Consider the following 13,536-nt stretch of genomic DNA (forward strand, 5'->3'; position numbering starts at 1 on the left):
TTATTAGTACATTATTGCAAATCTGGAATGTAAACAATACTCATAATTATTAGTATTAGTGTTACTTTGTGCTTAGTGCTGTTTAGTCACTATTTTAGTTATGAGTTCAACCAACAGCATCTGAAATATCCATTACACAACACATAAGCTGGATAAGCAGATGTTAGATTCAATTCTCATAGCAAAGATCCATTCTGGCATCTTTATTTTTATCAGTAAAAAAAAAAAGTAGTTAGCTCATGGCTGTTAACTGACCTCTGAGCAAATCTAGACAGTGCATGCTGAGCTACACGCCTGCCAAAATGCTAGACCAACCACATTCCATATCACTCAACATAAGACCTTCAGTGTAGGGGTCTTCACTGCCACACGTTTGACACCCCAGCTGGAACTGCTCGCTCCTCATTAGGACCTATTAACACTTTCTGGCTGGTTAACAAAGGCAAGCTGTGCACTTGGCTAGAAGTGTGCTTCCATCTTTCCACACTCTGCTACTTCCCATTATGAGTCTCAGTGCAATTGACAGAGAGCTGTCATACTGAAGAGGCCTGTTGGGGGACATATGTTATCATATCTCTGTGGTCTTTGGCTGGAGCAGGACTGAAAGCGCTTGATAGTGGCTAAGAATAGAGACACAGACACAAACAGATTCCCTCACTGCTTATGTCCTGTTAAAAACTTCCACCTCGAAGAGTACACAGTCAGCACTGTGGCCCAGAGCCCAAAAGCACCAGAATGGAAAGCCATTAAAGGTAGAATCTCTTTTTCTTTTCAAACATGGTTTAGAGCTATGAGAACAAACTGAGGTCAAATTGTCAAATACAATACTGTATAAGGTTGTCTGGGCTGTACAAAACAGAAGAGGTCAGTTTAGGATAAATGAATACGACTGCTCTCCTGTAAAGTGTTCCACCAGTGATGTAGAGTGTTTTTCCATTCTCTTCAGCTAAATGTGTGGATCTCTGCTATTCACCTTCACCACAGCGCTCTCCTGTTGTTCCAGCAGGACAACGGCAGAGTCCAGTCACAGAGTCACACACTGCTCCGTTACAGTCACAGGACTCAGAGCAGCCAGCCCCAAACTTCCCCTCTGGACATTCTAGTAAAGAGACAAACACACGTCTTATATAACACAGCCCTTTTAGAACACACACACACACACACACACACACATGCAACATCAGCAAAACCATACCTGCTTTTTTATAAAACTAAACTTTTAGGTTCTATTCTTGTGCAAAACACTTTTTTAATCCCTTAATCCCCTATGTGGGCTCGCATTACAGTTCTTAGAACTACATTACTTGCATAATTTCATAGTAGTTACTTAATAATTAATTGAATAATCTGAATAATCTACTTAGTGAATAAGATTAACCTCTGCAGTAGGACTGGTGGCCTGGGGTTAGGTACATGAAGAATGAGATTATAGGTAAATGTGAACAGACTGGGGGTTTAAATTTAGGGGTCTGAGGAAGTGCAGTGCGACTTAGGGTCTGGGTTAAGTGAAGTAGGAATGAGGGCCTGGGTTAGGTGCAGTAGAAATGACGGTCAGCTGATCAAAGGTCAAACTGATCAGCAATAGCCAATAATGCATCGACAATCAAAAACATCAATTATAATTCTGCATTTTGATGTTTGGTCACTTTTTTGTCGATAAACGAGTTATGGGGTTCTGAATCAGGAGTGCCCTCCAGCTGAATAATAGATTAGAACTAGGACTGAATGTCCAAACTAAAAGCAGTAAAACTAAGACTAAGTTAAGGGCAATCAGCTTTGCCTTAATGCTCACACTGAAGTCTCATGAATAGAAGCCCAGCTCAAGCAGCAGTTACGAGGAACAACAGTAAGTAGCAGTCTCATCAAAATCAATTATCAAAAAAGCTGGCTGCTGGGGAGAGAAGTCGTTTTCTCACTCTCTAAATCTTGGATATATTCAGCACGGCCAAGTCAGCATCCAAAGCAAATGAGCATTCTGAAGGGTAAGAAAACATTAAGCCACTGCAGGCTGCAGGTGAACTATGGAGGTGGCCCAGTGCGACTCCCCTCACTGCCTGTTCTTCCTAATCGATGGCAGATGCAGCACTCTGATTGTTTAACGACTTCCAGACCTGGTGTCCTATCTGCCAGCTCAGGCTTTCTGTTGAAATATTCCGGATATTTCCATACCCCCCTCGGCTCAAGGGGTGGATGAAGCGCAGTGGACGAGGCTGTAGGGAATCAGAGCTGTCTCCATCCACTAAACACAGTGGTGTAAGAAGTTTCCACTGTCCACGCTTCCAGAGAGTCACTCCTGTGAAGATAAATAACCTCTGCACGTATCACTGTGACCAGTTACAAGTCAGCAGGCGCAGAAACTTTTGGATCACACTGCAGAAAGGTCTTGTCTTAAATCTTTTACAGCAGCATAACTTGCAGAAGAAAAGAAATGAAGAGTCACACACCATCTACACTATATGTCCAAATGCCAGGTGTGGGTTAGAGGGGTATAAAAGCCCCCAGCACTGAGCAGTGGAACTGTGTTCTGTAGAATTATGGTGCTCTATGCAATAGTTTTTGTTGGATGAGATGGGGTGCTGATCATCCAACGTCCTGACCTCACTAACACTCTTGTCACAGCAATGAAAAATCTGGTAGAAAGCCTTCTTTGGACAGCAGAGAAAATTACTCCAACAAATGAAGAAGAAGCAATGAATGAGCAAGTGTCCAAAAACTTTTATCCATAGTCTATGTAAAGAAACTCACTGCTACAGAAGAATAGCGAGCCTGCAGAAATACTAAATGTGCCTTAGTTGTGTGTTCTTGGGTCTGGCATCTACGTTTGGCTCCCGTACTGCTTGTATTGACAGCTGCTAGCATTATTTTCCCATATGGCCGTTTGAGGTTCGTACATGGAAGTGAGCATTCTGTGAATCCAGTCCTTTGCTGTGACTCAGTGTGTGTTGGGGCTCAGTTCTCATGAGAGCGCAGAAGAACGATAGAAGACACCAATAAATTATCAGCTGAGCAACACGTCCAGACTGGGGATTAGCTACGATACAGGGGATATGAAAGTGTTCTGGCTAAATCAGACCAAAAGGAAGCAGTGTGAGGCCTGTAATGATCCACTACACATTAAGCCACTCCAGTGTCACGCTGGGAGCTTTTCAAATCAGTAGAGTAAAAACAGAAGACTGACCTTGGTCACAGCTCTCTCCATGCCGAGCAGCTGGGCACTGACACTCTCCGGTCACATGATGGCAGGGCACTTCTGATGGACACTGGCATTTTGTCTTGCATCCCAGGCCATAGTAACCACTGCCACACTCTGAAGAGGCCAGCAGAGAAGACACAGAGGACAGCTCTGTAATGTAATCACATTATGTTCTTTCAGTGAGTTCAAAGACAAAGGGACACAACAAGGGGTCCACTAACCTTCATTGCACGTTCTGCCCTGATAGCCAGGTTTACACACACACATTCCGTGGCGTCTGTGGCACTCCAGAGTGTTCTGCTGTACACACTGACATTCAGACGAACAGCCGGGTCCATATGACCATCTGGGACATGCTAAATATAAAGACATAAGACAAAGACACATGAACCATGCATGAGGGCATCCTTAATTAAAATGTTGGCAGTTATATGGACACTTTCTGAGTTTCTGACTCACGGAGGTGACAAAATCTCCCATAGAGGCCTGGATCACACAGACAGGCTCCATATGTTCGATGGCAGCGGCCATTGTTGGCACAGTTACACTTCTTATTGCAGTGCTTGCCGTAAAGACCTTTAGGACAGCCTGCAAGCACAGAAAATGCCAAATAACTTTCACAACATACATGGAGCCATTTAGCCAGCTCATGAAGTCAGTTTCATGAAGTGACCACTACAACTACCCACTCACCATTCTGGCACATGTCTCCACTGACCCCTGGTGGGCATCGGCAGACTCCACTCTCTGGATCACAGGTGGCCCCATTTTTACACTTACAGGTGAAGGTGCAGTTCTTGCCAAATGTGCCCTCAGGACAGGCTGGTGGTAAAACACATGGACTGATTATATAGTGATGGGTTTGTTGATGGTGGACATTTTTTGCACATCTTGGACTTACTCTGATTGCAAATAATTCCTGTCCAGCCATCAGGGCAGTCACATCCGTTCTTCTCCAAATTACACACTCCACCATTAGAGCAGTCGTCACAAGATAGGCTGCAGTCATGGCCAAATGTCTCATTCAGACACACTAGTTTCAGAGTGAGACAAGCAATAAGACAGTGATCTCTTTTAGATTTTTTTTTTCCCTCTCCTTTTTAGATCTTTAGACAATATTTAGAACATCAGGCAATGCCCTAAATAACAACAATGTGATTTGGATTTTTTTCCAAAAACTGGAGAAGAAATGATCAAATGGCTAAACAATGAGCATATGTACCATATGGGCAAACATGAGTGGACATCTGACTAGCACACCTACAGTAAAGGAGCTTGTTAGAAGTCTCATTCCAAAACCATGAGTCAGATCCATTGCCCAACTACCTCCACTCTTTCCACAACATTTCTGTGGGTTTTTCTGCCCTGTAAGTCAAAACAGCCTTTGGAGGCCAGGCCAGTGACTGTAGAAAACACCATGGTAAAAAAAAATAACAAATGTGCCATTACTAGAACAGGGGAAACTAACTGTTGGAATTGGACACTGGAATTGTAAAGAAAACAAAATGAGATGGAAAATGGGCTGTTTTGTGATATGGGGTGGGCCATAACCAGCAGAGGCACTAGACCTGTGGTTGCTTCACGTTCGAGAGATGTTGTGCTGTATGTGTTTTCAACCGTCACTGGTCCAGGCGCTGAAATTGGACAAGAAGACCTGGTTTCCAAGTGATTTGTCAAATGGTCTCAAAGGTGCTCAGTGGGGTTAAGGTCAGGGCTCTGTACAGGCTTTGGAGTTCCTCAACATCAAACTCATCAATGTCTTTATATTATAAACCTTGCTTATAAAACACAGTCATACAGGAACACAAAAGGGTCTTTAACAAAATCATGCTACAAAGTTGGAAGCATTTGATATTCTGAAATGTCTTTATATGCTGATACTAGGATGCTAAGCACAAATGCTGAAAAAAGCCCCAGACCATTATGCCTCCTCTACCAAACTTCTGACATCCATATCAGTGGATTTCAGTGGCATTCAGCCCTGCTCTGTGAGTTTGCATAGTGTACTGCATTAGCTGTTGCGATTCTTGATGTTTCTATGTCACAGTAACATCACTGACAGTTGACTGTGGCAGATCTAGCAGGGCATAAATTTCATGAAATGACTTGTGCCATGTTCTTTATGGCTCATTGTGGAGTTGGTGGAGACAGCAAGGCTGGGTGCTTTTTTTACACCTGTTATCAATAGGTGTGCCTGAACTCAGTAATTAGGAATGTCTATATGAGGTGTCTATATACTTTTGGTCATATTGGTGTCTTTATTTAATATTATGAAAATCCATTGAAATTGATTGTAACATTCCAAAAATGTATGCTATCGAGTCACCACTGCATATTTATATTTTACATACATACATACATTTGTACATTGAAATTAGATCATATTTCCCAGATGAGACCATTCGACCATGATCACTGCATGTTTAAATTAAAAGATAAGGGATATGAGCTGGACAAAGCAAGTTCCAGCACTACTCAGAAAATGGTATTTCTGATGCTGACCAAATTTCTCAGTGATGGTGCTCTCTGCCCGCAGCTCTCCAAAAGTGTCTTCTTCATAATCATCATACCGCTCCAAAGCCTGAGGGTAGTCTTGCAGCAGAGTCACCTGTGGAAATGGCCTTTCCACCACCACACGACTGGACAGTGCTTCAATTGCCCTCTCTAGAGCTGTAGAAAAGGGCAATCATATTACACATGTTGTCCTGCTTTAACAATGCAAATGACAACAGCATTTTACTGGTCAGAGATCATTGAGGGCACTGAACTCACGGATGCAGGAGTGTCTGTCTTCAGCCAAGCGCTGTCCTAGACGACAGAAGCACTGGTAGGATCCAGCTGTGTTCTGGCATGTATGCTCACAGCCGCCATTTTCAGAGAGACACTCATCCACATCTGTCAATGTGAATAAAAGACATGAAGCCATTGATACATGAATGTATCAGTTAACTCTTAAATGTTGCAGGAACGAAAAGCATGATGTAATTCCAACATATTACACTTGTAGTCCCAGGGAGCATAACTAGCCTAGCTCTCTCTTGGTTGATAGGATGGCCCTCCCTCTCCCCAGAACTGGTGGTTAGTGTTTTCCTCCAAGCATGTGTCATTCAGGTGTCCAATTAAGTTGCATTAGTGACAGGCCAAATTATATGGTGGTTTGTTTCATATAACTCAAGCATATCCTTAACCCTCTGAGCACTAGCACAGTGTTATTTGGGGAGCCCTAACAAGTGCATCGGAAACAGGAAATCAGTCAATTGTAGAACATAAATAAATAAATAAATAAATAAGTAAAATCTTACACTGATACTGCTGTTGGAAGTGTGGCGTACAAAGAAAATATTTAAATTTGCTGCTTTAAAACTTGTTTTTTTATGTTTGCCATGTTGTGGTCATTACAATTCCTTACATAAGTACATTTAAATAATAGAGCAAGACAACAGAAATCTCAGTGTTATACTCGGTAAGGCATGGTGATTTCAGTTTCTGCAGTGAAAGTCACAAAGTTAATCAGAGAAGAAGTTAAGAAGTTGTTTTATACCGTCACATCCACAGCCGTCTGAGTTAAGTCTGTATCCTGCCCTGCAGTAGCATTCATAACCTCCAGGGTAGTTGGTGCAATCCTGTTCACAGCATGCGCTTCCCTCTACACACTCGTTCAAGTCTGGAACACACAAACAGAGCTGGTGAGTCTGCTCAAATACAACACAGGAAGCTAGACCACGAGCCACCACCGCATGCTAAACCCCTGCAGGCTGGGCACGTTTACTAAAGCACATTTCCAGCTAGGGGGAAGGGAGCCATTACTCAAAGAAAATCCCTCAGGTCACTGACTGAGAAAACCACTGATTCCCTGTAGAATGCCACAGTCCAGCTGGCTGAACACATCACATAACTAACTTGTTTTTCTAGAAATAAAATATGAATATATTGCTGCTGTCCAAACTCAACCTTGCGACTGCGTCTTTGACTTATATTAAATTTTCGACCGAAATGGAAAGTTTTCACTCCCTTTTATGTCCACTTGGCACTTGAAAGCTGTGAAAGTTAACAGAATGAGAGAAAAGAGCAAATTCGAAAGGTCGTTCAGCTCTTGTGAAAACTCTTGTGAAAATTCTTGTGAAATATGTGATGCTTTTTTGTGACAGCAATAATAAATTCTATAGTAGAAACAGGAAATAGTAATCTTCATGTTTTAACAAGCCTAAGAGAATAAACACTTGAGTTCAATCACTGGTCTATAAAAAAGTTTGAAGAATGTTGAGGATGTTAAAATAGTGGGTTAGGTTTTGCTGTCTGTTGTACAAAAAACTGCATATATCCCATGTACATTCCTCTACTGTTTTAAGTTAGATGATTACTTGTGATCATTTTCTCTTTCCATTAAAAGGGATTTTTTTTTGTTAAATCCACTTGTAATTGAGTTTAGTCTGTTGGCAAAACATCATACATTTAAAGGAGAAAATAAAATGGGAGAAAATGGCTCCAGTGTTGTTGCGTTTACCACCTCTTAACTGCTAGAGTTTGTGTTCCTTGGATGTTGAATCTAATGTCCCTCAAGAAAAGGAAACGGTTTTGTAGGCTGTAAGAGCAAGTTGCTATTTTCCATGCAGCTGAGCGTGGCTCAGTGATGGCTGGGTACTGCAGTGTCCACTCTAGCAGTACCACAGTCGGTTGACAGTATTAACATTTAGTGATTAAAAGAACTAAATGTTTGTAAAAATTTATGAAAAAAAGGTTAATATGACATAAATTGAAATTCCAGGTTAACTCAAAGGGTACACATACAATTCTAAGACTATATGAGTTAGTCTAACTGAATGAAGGTGAGGTGACCTTACATATATTGACTAGTACCAACTTACACTTACAAAAAAGCTTAGCTATTTTTTTTAAGGCAACAGGTTTTTCAGTTAAGTGAAATTGTCTGGGCTTATGGTGTACCAGGGTTCACTCTAGCTGTACCTAGGGGTTCCCAATCCTGATCTTATAGTAGGTCTGCCCAGCACATTGCAGCACTGCTCAATACACTAACATCTGGTCCAACAGCAACATTAACAAGATTCCTTCGAGTTAAAATGGTTCTGTTAAATCAGGAATGGGTAAGGGTACTGCCGGAGCAGTCTCTGCATTTCAGCATTTATTTCATTTTCTCACCCAAACAAGTCTTGAGGTCCTCATCAAGTTGGTAACCTGTGTTGCAGCTACAGACAGGTCCCAGTGGACCATGCTGGCAGTGATGTGAGCATCCTCCATTTCCGGACCCACAACTGTTGACTATCTCCATTTCAATGCCTGTCAAACAAAATGCACCAACAAAAGGTCATGCCATGCTAGTGTACAGGTTCCAATCAACAGACATCCATCCAACCTGCTTTTGTAGGTGAAAGGTGACTCACGGTAGCACTTCCTGCCTTCAGAGCCCAGTTCATATCCGGGATTGCAGATGCAGGAGAAGGAACCAGGAGTGTTTCGGCAATTGTGAGCACAAGCAGCCTGTCCGGTCTCGCATTCATCAATGTCTGAAATGCACAGAGAATACAATGAGTCTCTATACTGCCTGATGCCTGAAACGTTGCCTTGTGACAGAATTTCTGTACAGCTCTGGAAAAAAATTAAGAAACCACTTTTTTTCTTAAATATGCATCTCTACCTGTATGGCAGCCATTTTATTTCAGACATTTCATCAAACAAAAACTGAGTTACCTGAATGGCACCCAACAGCAATGTGAAAGACTAGTGTAGAGCCTGCCAAGACATGAAAGCTGTGGCAGTCAAGGTTATTTCACCATAGTGATTTTTGAAGTGTAGTGTAAGTTAGTACCTTGTTGTTTAAATTTGAATAATAACTTCTTTGCATTATAATTATTATCTTTAATTTATTATCTATAATTATGTCTTTGCGTTTTTAGCAGTTGTCAAATAAATGCTCTAAATGGCAAGATTTTTATTTGGAATTTAGAAGAAATACAACGCAAATGTTATTTTCCCTAAAAAACACAATGCCTATAAACAGTAAAACCAGAGAAACTGATAATGTAGGGTGGTCTCATTTTTTCCGGAGCTGTATGTAAGGTTTTGTTCATTTTTTCACAATTTTCTCCCAAATTTAGTCACGTGACTGAAGACTAGAATTTTAAATTAGGATTAGAAACACACTTTCCAGCCATTGCAGAGCAGCACAACGGGATTCAGTCTCTGTAACATCTCTCAATCTCTCAATGCGCATAGATGGCTGCACCACTCCAGAGAACATAAAAGATATGTTCTACGACATATTTTTAAAGAGATTCATTGCAGAGAGATGCAGTCAGTGTTCTACAGGCAACATAGTATTTAGGCCTATGTACACATAGCAGGTGAAAGTAGCCCACGTCCACAACTCGACATTCGTCACAAATGTGTAAGGAGAGTGGATCACGTGAAGCATAGCTCTCTATTCAGTCGAATGGCAGATATAGGTCAGATGGATCACAAAAAAAGGTCAGATTTGCCACTTTACTTGCTGTGTGAATGTAGCGTAATTGCCACTGTAGTAGCAAAACAAGAAATCTTCTTCAGTTTCAACTGAAATTAGTAGAATTCATGGAAAATATAGGTAGTAAATTTATTGGATGAAGTGACCCCTGGTTTCCATGACCACTACTGTAAAGAAACCACAGTTGGCAACAATAAACCATTTCATACCAAACCACTTTGAATGACTTTTTAATGACTGAATTATGCAGAAATTAAATAAATTTTCATACCTGTGGTGTTCTGATTGTCATTTTAATAGCAATTATGTATTGGTGGTTATACATTTTGGGGACTTCTGTCTGAATAAAACTAATTTCCCAGATGGCTCTTTGTATAAAGACACAATAGTCTTCATTCTGTTCTGGAATGTTGTTTTTTCACCTGTCTAAATGAGCATCATGTCTTTGATTTCTCCTAGATAGTTGGCAGAGCCCTGGTACTCTTGGTAATGAGCCTGAAAAAACAGCCCTGTGACCTTTTCTGTGTAAAGGTGCTCAGACCAATAACCCACTAAAACAGCTGTGCAAACATCAAATAAATCATGGGATCAGAATGTGACAGCGTAGTGGGAGCTCCCGAAACTAGGGCTGCTCAGCGTACCAACACAAATCTCTGGTGAAACTGCAAAAACTGCAGTAACAGTATTTCAAGGCACCTATAATATCAATATTGTATGTGTTGAATATTGTGATATGAAATATCAGAACATGTCTGCGTCTCTCGAGGCGTTGGGATTTGAGAGGGAAGACCACAAGTCTCCTTTATTCCAGGGTGGATATTTCAGACTCACCCTAAATAGTGAGGTTCCATGTCAATAGCAAATGTCTCAGAGTGCAACCTCTCCTCACCAGTTTGGTGGGCTCATCACACACTCAGGCCAAAAGTGATTATGACACTGATGCCGCCATAAGGGAAGGCCCTACTGGCTGGCTATCTCTGTGGATGAACCCACATGAATTCCACAGCATGTAGTTTGTTCTCCTTCTTCTCCAAACGAAAGGCAGTATTTCCATCCTTTCCAGGGTTCCAAAACCATGGGAAAGAAATCTCCCCAGAAGAATTCATTACAGAGAGGATGTTCCATATGAAAGGGCTTTTCACAGTGGCGCAATTGAAATGAGCTATAGGGTGGAAAGAGCCTTCAGTTTTGTTCTGTCAGAGGCATTTACCTTCACAGCTCTTCTGATCCTGAGCCAGTCTGTAGCCTCTGTGGCAGTCACACAGAGCATGCCCGCCCACGTTTTGGCACGTGTGCATACACCCTCCATTTCTCTCCGTACAGAGGTTTCTCACTGTAAAATACACAGGTCACAGTTAGAGACTACAACTCACGTCTTCACCCTCAATCCGACATATTGTACGTAAACCCACCAGAGGACCATTAAAACCATCCCAGCACATTTACACTTCCGCTGTAGTAAACTATCCCTCTGCATCTCGATTACACACACTCCTCACTCACTCCCAACACTCGTGCCAACCCGCTCCTGGTGGCTTAGTGGATAAGACGATAATTGGGGCTAAATGAGAGAGTGGTTGTTGCTCAGGGCATGCAGAACATAATCACTTCCAGTACTTTATCCCTGAGAGGTGGAACGAGACGATGCTGACTTTGCTGCACCCCAGGGCTTTACAGATTACTGTGGCCTGAAAGTGAAGCCAGGTTACTTTAAGAAGAGGCCAATGTCTACCATGAGACATAAAACATACACAGACGTCCTGAAATCTGAGGCTTACCAGAGGACTTCTGCATTGTTAAGTGTTTGATATACTGTTCATCGAGCAGTCATGACATTGAAACCACCTGCCTACTATTGTGTATTTCAATGTTGTGCTGCCTGTTAAAGCATTGACTCCACAAGAGCTCTAAAAGAGTCATGTGGTATCTGTTACCAGAACATTAGCAGCAGATTCTTAAAGTCCTTTAAGTCTTGAGGTAGGATGGGTGAGCCCTGGGTGCCCAAGACCCTGTCACTGGTTCACCGGTTGTCCTTCTTTGGAGCACTTTTGTTAAATACTGACCATGGCACCCCACAAGACCTGCAGTATTGGAGATGCTCTGGCCTAGTCGTCTAGCCATCACAGAGTGTCAGAGTGGCTCAGATGCTTATGCTTGCCCATTTTCTTGCTTTGTAAGGTTAGCTAGCTGAACAAATCGTAGCTGATCGGCTAGGGTTAGTCTGTAGCCAAGTGTGGATACCCACACCATCCATTCTTCAAGTAGGATGTGTGTATGTAACATTTTGGGGGTGTAAATAATTTAAACAAAGACTATTAACTGCTATGCGTTTTAAAATCAGCTAATTTTATAACTGTTTTGTTTATGCAAGATTATCTTCTGAATGAGGGCACAACAGTGTTTGAGGTTTATGGTTTTTCAGTTCCATGTCCAAACGCTCATTTAAATGACCCATACGGATTTGTGCGACAGCCATCAGAATCAACAGCCCTCTATCATCTTTTATTGATACATTCGTGTTTTTTTCACTAAAGGCCTCTGAAGACTGTTAGACTGCTGTTCCTCTGCTGTTCCTCTGATTTTCCCTCGCCTGTCTTCACCTAATTGTGTTTCACCTCAGAACAGTGGGCTCTGCTGAGGCTCAAGCCACTGGATAGGCCAAAGTGAAAGTGCGTTTTGGCAGGCGTGCAGAGGTTGACACTGGGTTTGCCAAGAAGATGACGCTCAGGTCTGAGTAATGTAAGGGCTTCTTGGTGGAAATTGAACTCAGGCGATTTTCAAGCAAGCCAAAACGCATAGCAATTTAACATACATTAGTGTTTGTGCACTTCACACTTTACTGGCTGAGCTCTGTCTTCCATCTCTAAGCACTGCTTCAACTGGAGTCTTTGTTTTTTTAACACCACATAATCATCAGCATTAAGAATGAAGTATTAAACTGCACACACCTTGCATTAAGACACTTTATCAGTCTTTATCTGATTGCTTGGAAGATTTACGCCGCTGTACTGTAACATAAACCAGTTTGGCACTCACTCAGGCATGAAGTATGAATCTATTACAAACCCTCAAAGACACAGCATAAGCACTACTGGGCTCCTGTGTGGTAGGAGTCTTCAGGCTGCCAGGAGCTCAGAGACTGTTTCACATTCAGGGGCTTTAGCAGATACTCTACTTCATCTTTCCTGCTGCAAGCCAGAGAATCTTCCATCCATATTTTATACCCAAGAGCCACATATCAACTCATTAATGATTCAGAATTTATGGCCGTGGTTTTGGCACGAAGCTTTTTTAATCCCTGTTTCCTTCTAGTCTTCACACATAGTCACTGAAGGTATGTAAATTATGCTGCTTTATAGAGCACATCATAAATATTACAGAAGTTAGGGAAGCCATCAGTGGCCCTGTGGAAGATTGCTAACTGAGGTCCAGTGACCATGCAGTGCAGTTGCCTGCCATTCATCATTTCCACTAACTTGCTCTAAAACCATCCCTGCTTTGACCTTTACACAGTTCAACCTCATCCATTCACAACATTCATAAGATTTAGCTTCTAATAGCTTGTAAATGGGGTTCTCTACTCCTCTGTGGTTCTTTCCTCCCTCACCCCTGGGTTTCACTGGCAATACATTCAGAGAATTCTATGATCTCTCCTTGCGAACAGAATATCAAGGAGTTTAGTTTTCAAAGTATAGGAGGATATGAGTACCATGCAATGGCCTTGGAACCTCAAGAGACTTGTAGGTAGGTAGTAGATCAAGGTAGACCTTGATTAGTTTGTTAGTGTTATGGCTTGTTCACAGTCATCGGTAGCAAAGGACAAGTGATAAAATTTCAAAGCTTTTGATTGAAAAAAGGGTGCAGA

General features: G+C 41.9%; 1 protein-coding gene across 1 annotated transcript in view; it reads right to left on the minus strand.

Moving 5' to 3' along the window:
- Positions 1 to 13,536, minus strand: part of megf6a (multiple EGF-like-domains 6a) — a 40,728-nt gene that overhangs the window by 13,777 nt on the left and 13,415 nt on the right. Inside the window, exons 4-15 of the mRNA XM_072697242.1 lie at positions 10,882 to 11,004; positions 8,593 to 8,715; positions 8,351 to 8,488; positions 6,735 to 6,857; positions 5,966 to 6,088; positions 5,696 to 5,863; positions 4,095 to 4,226; positions 3,887 to 4,015; positions 3,653 to 3,781; positions 3,415 to 3,549; positions 3,179 to 3,307; positions 974 to 1,099 (exon numbers count right to left, since the gene is read on the minus strand). Coding sequence (XP_072553343.1) covers positions 974 to 1,099; positions 3,179 to 3,307; positions 3,415 to 3,549; positions 3,653 to 3,781; positions 3,887 to 4,015; positions 4,095 to 4,226; positions 5,696 to 5,863; positions 5,966 to 6,088; positions 6,735 to 6,857; positions 8,351 to 8,488; positions 8,593 to 8,715; positions 10,882 to 11,004 — 1,578 coding nt within the window. The remainder of the gene's footprint in view (positions 1 to 973; positions 1,100 to 3,178; positions 3,308 to 3,414; positions 3,550 to 3,652; positions 3,782 to 3,886; positions 4,016 to 4,094; positions 4,227 to 5,695; positions 5,864 to 5,965; positions 6,089 to 6,734; positions 6,858 to 8,350; positions 8,489 to 8,592; positions 8,716 to 10,881; positions 11,005 to 13,536) is intronic.

The sequence above is a fragment of the Salminus brasiliensis genome, chromosome 14, assembly GCF_030463535.1.
Source record: "Salminus brasiliensis chromosome 14, fSalBra1.hap2, whole genome shotgun sequence".
Classification (NCBI taxonomy): domain Eukaryota; kingdom Metazoa; phylum Chordata; class Actinopteri; order Characiformes; family Bryconidae; genus Salminus; species Salminus brasiliensis.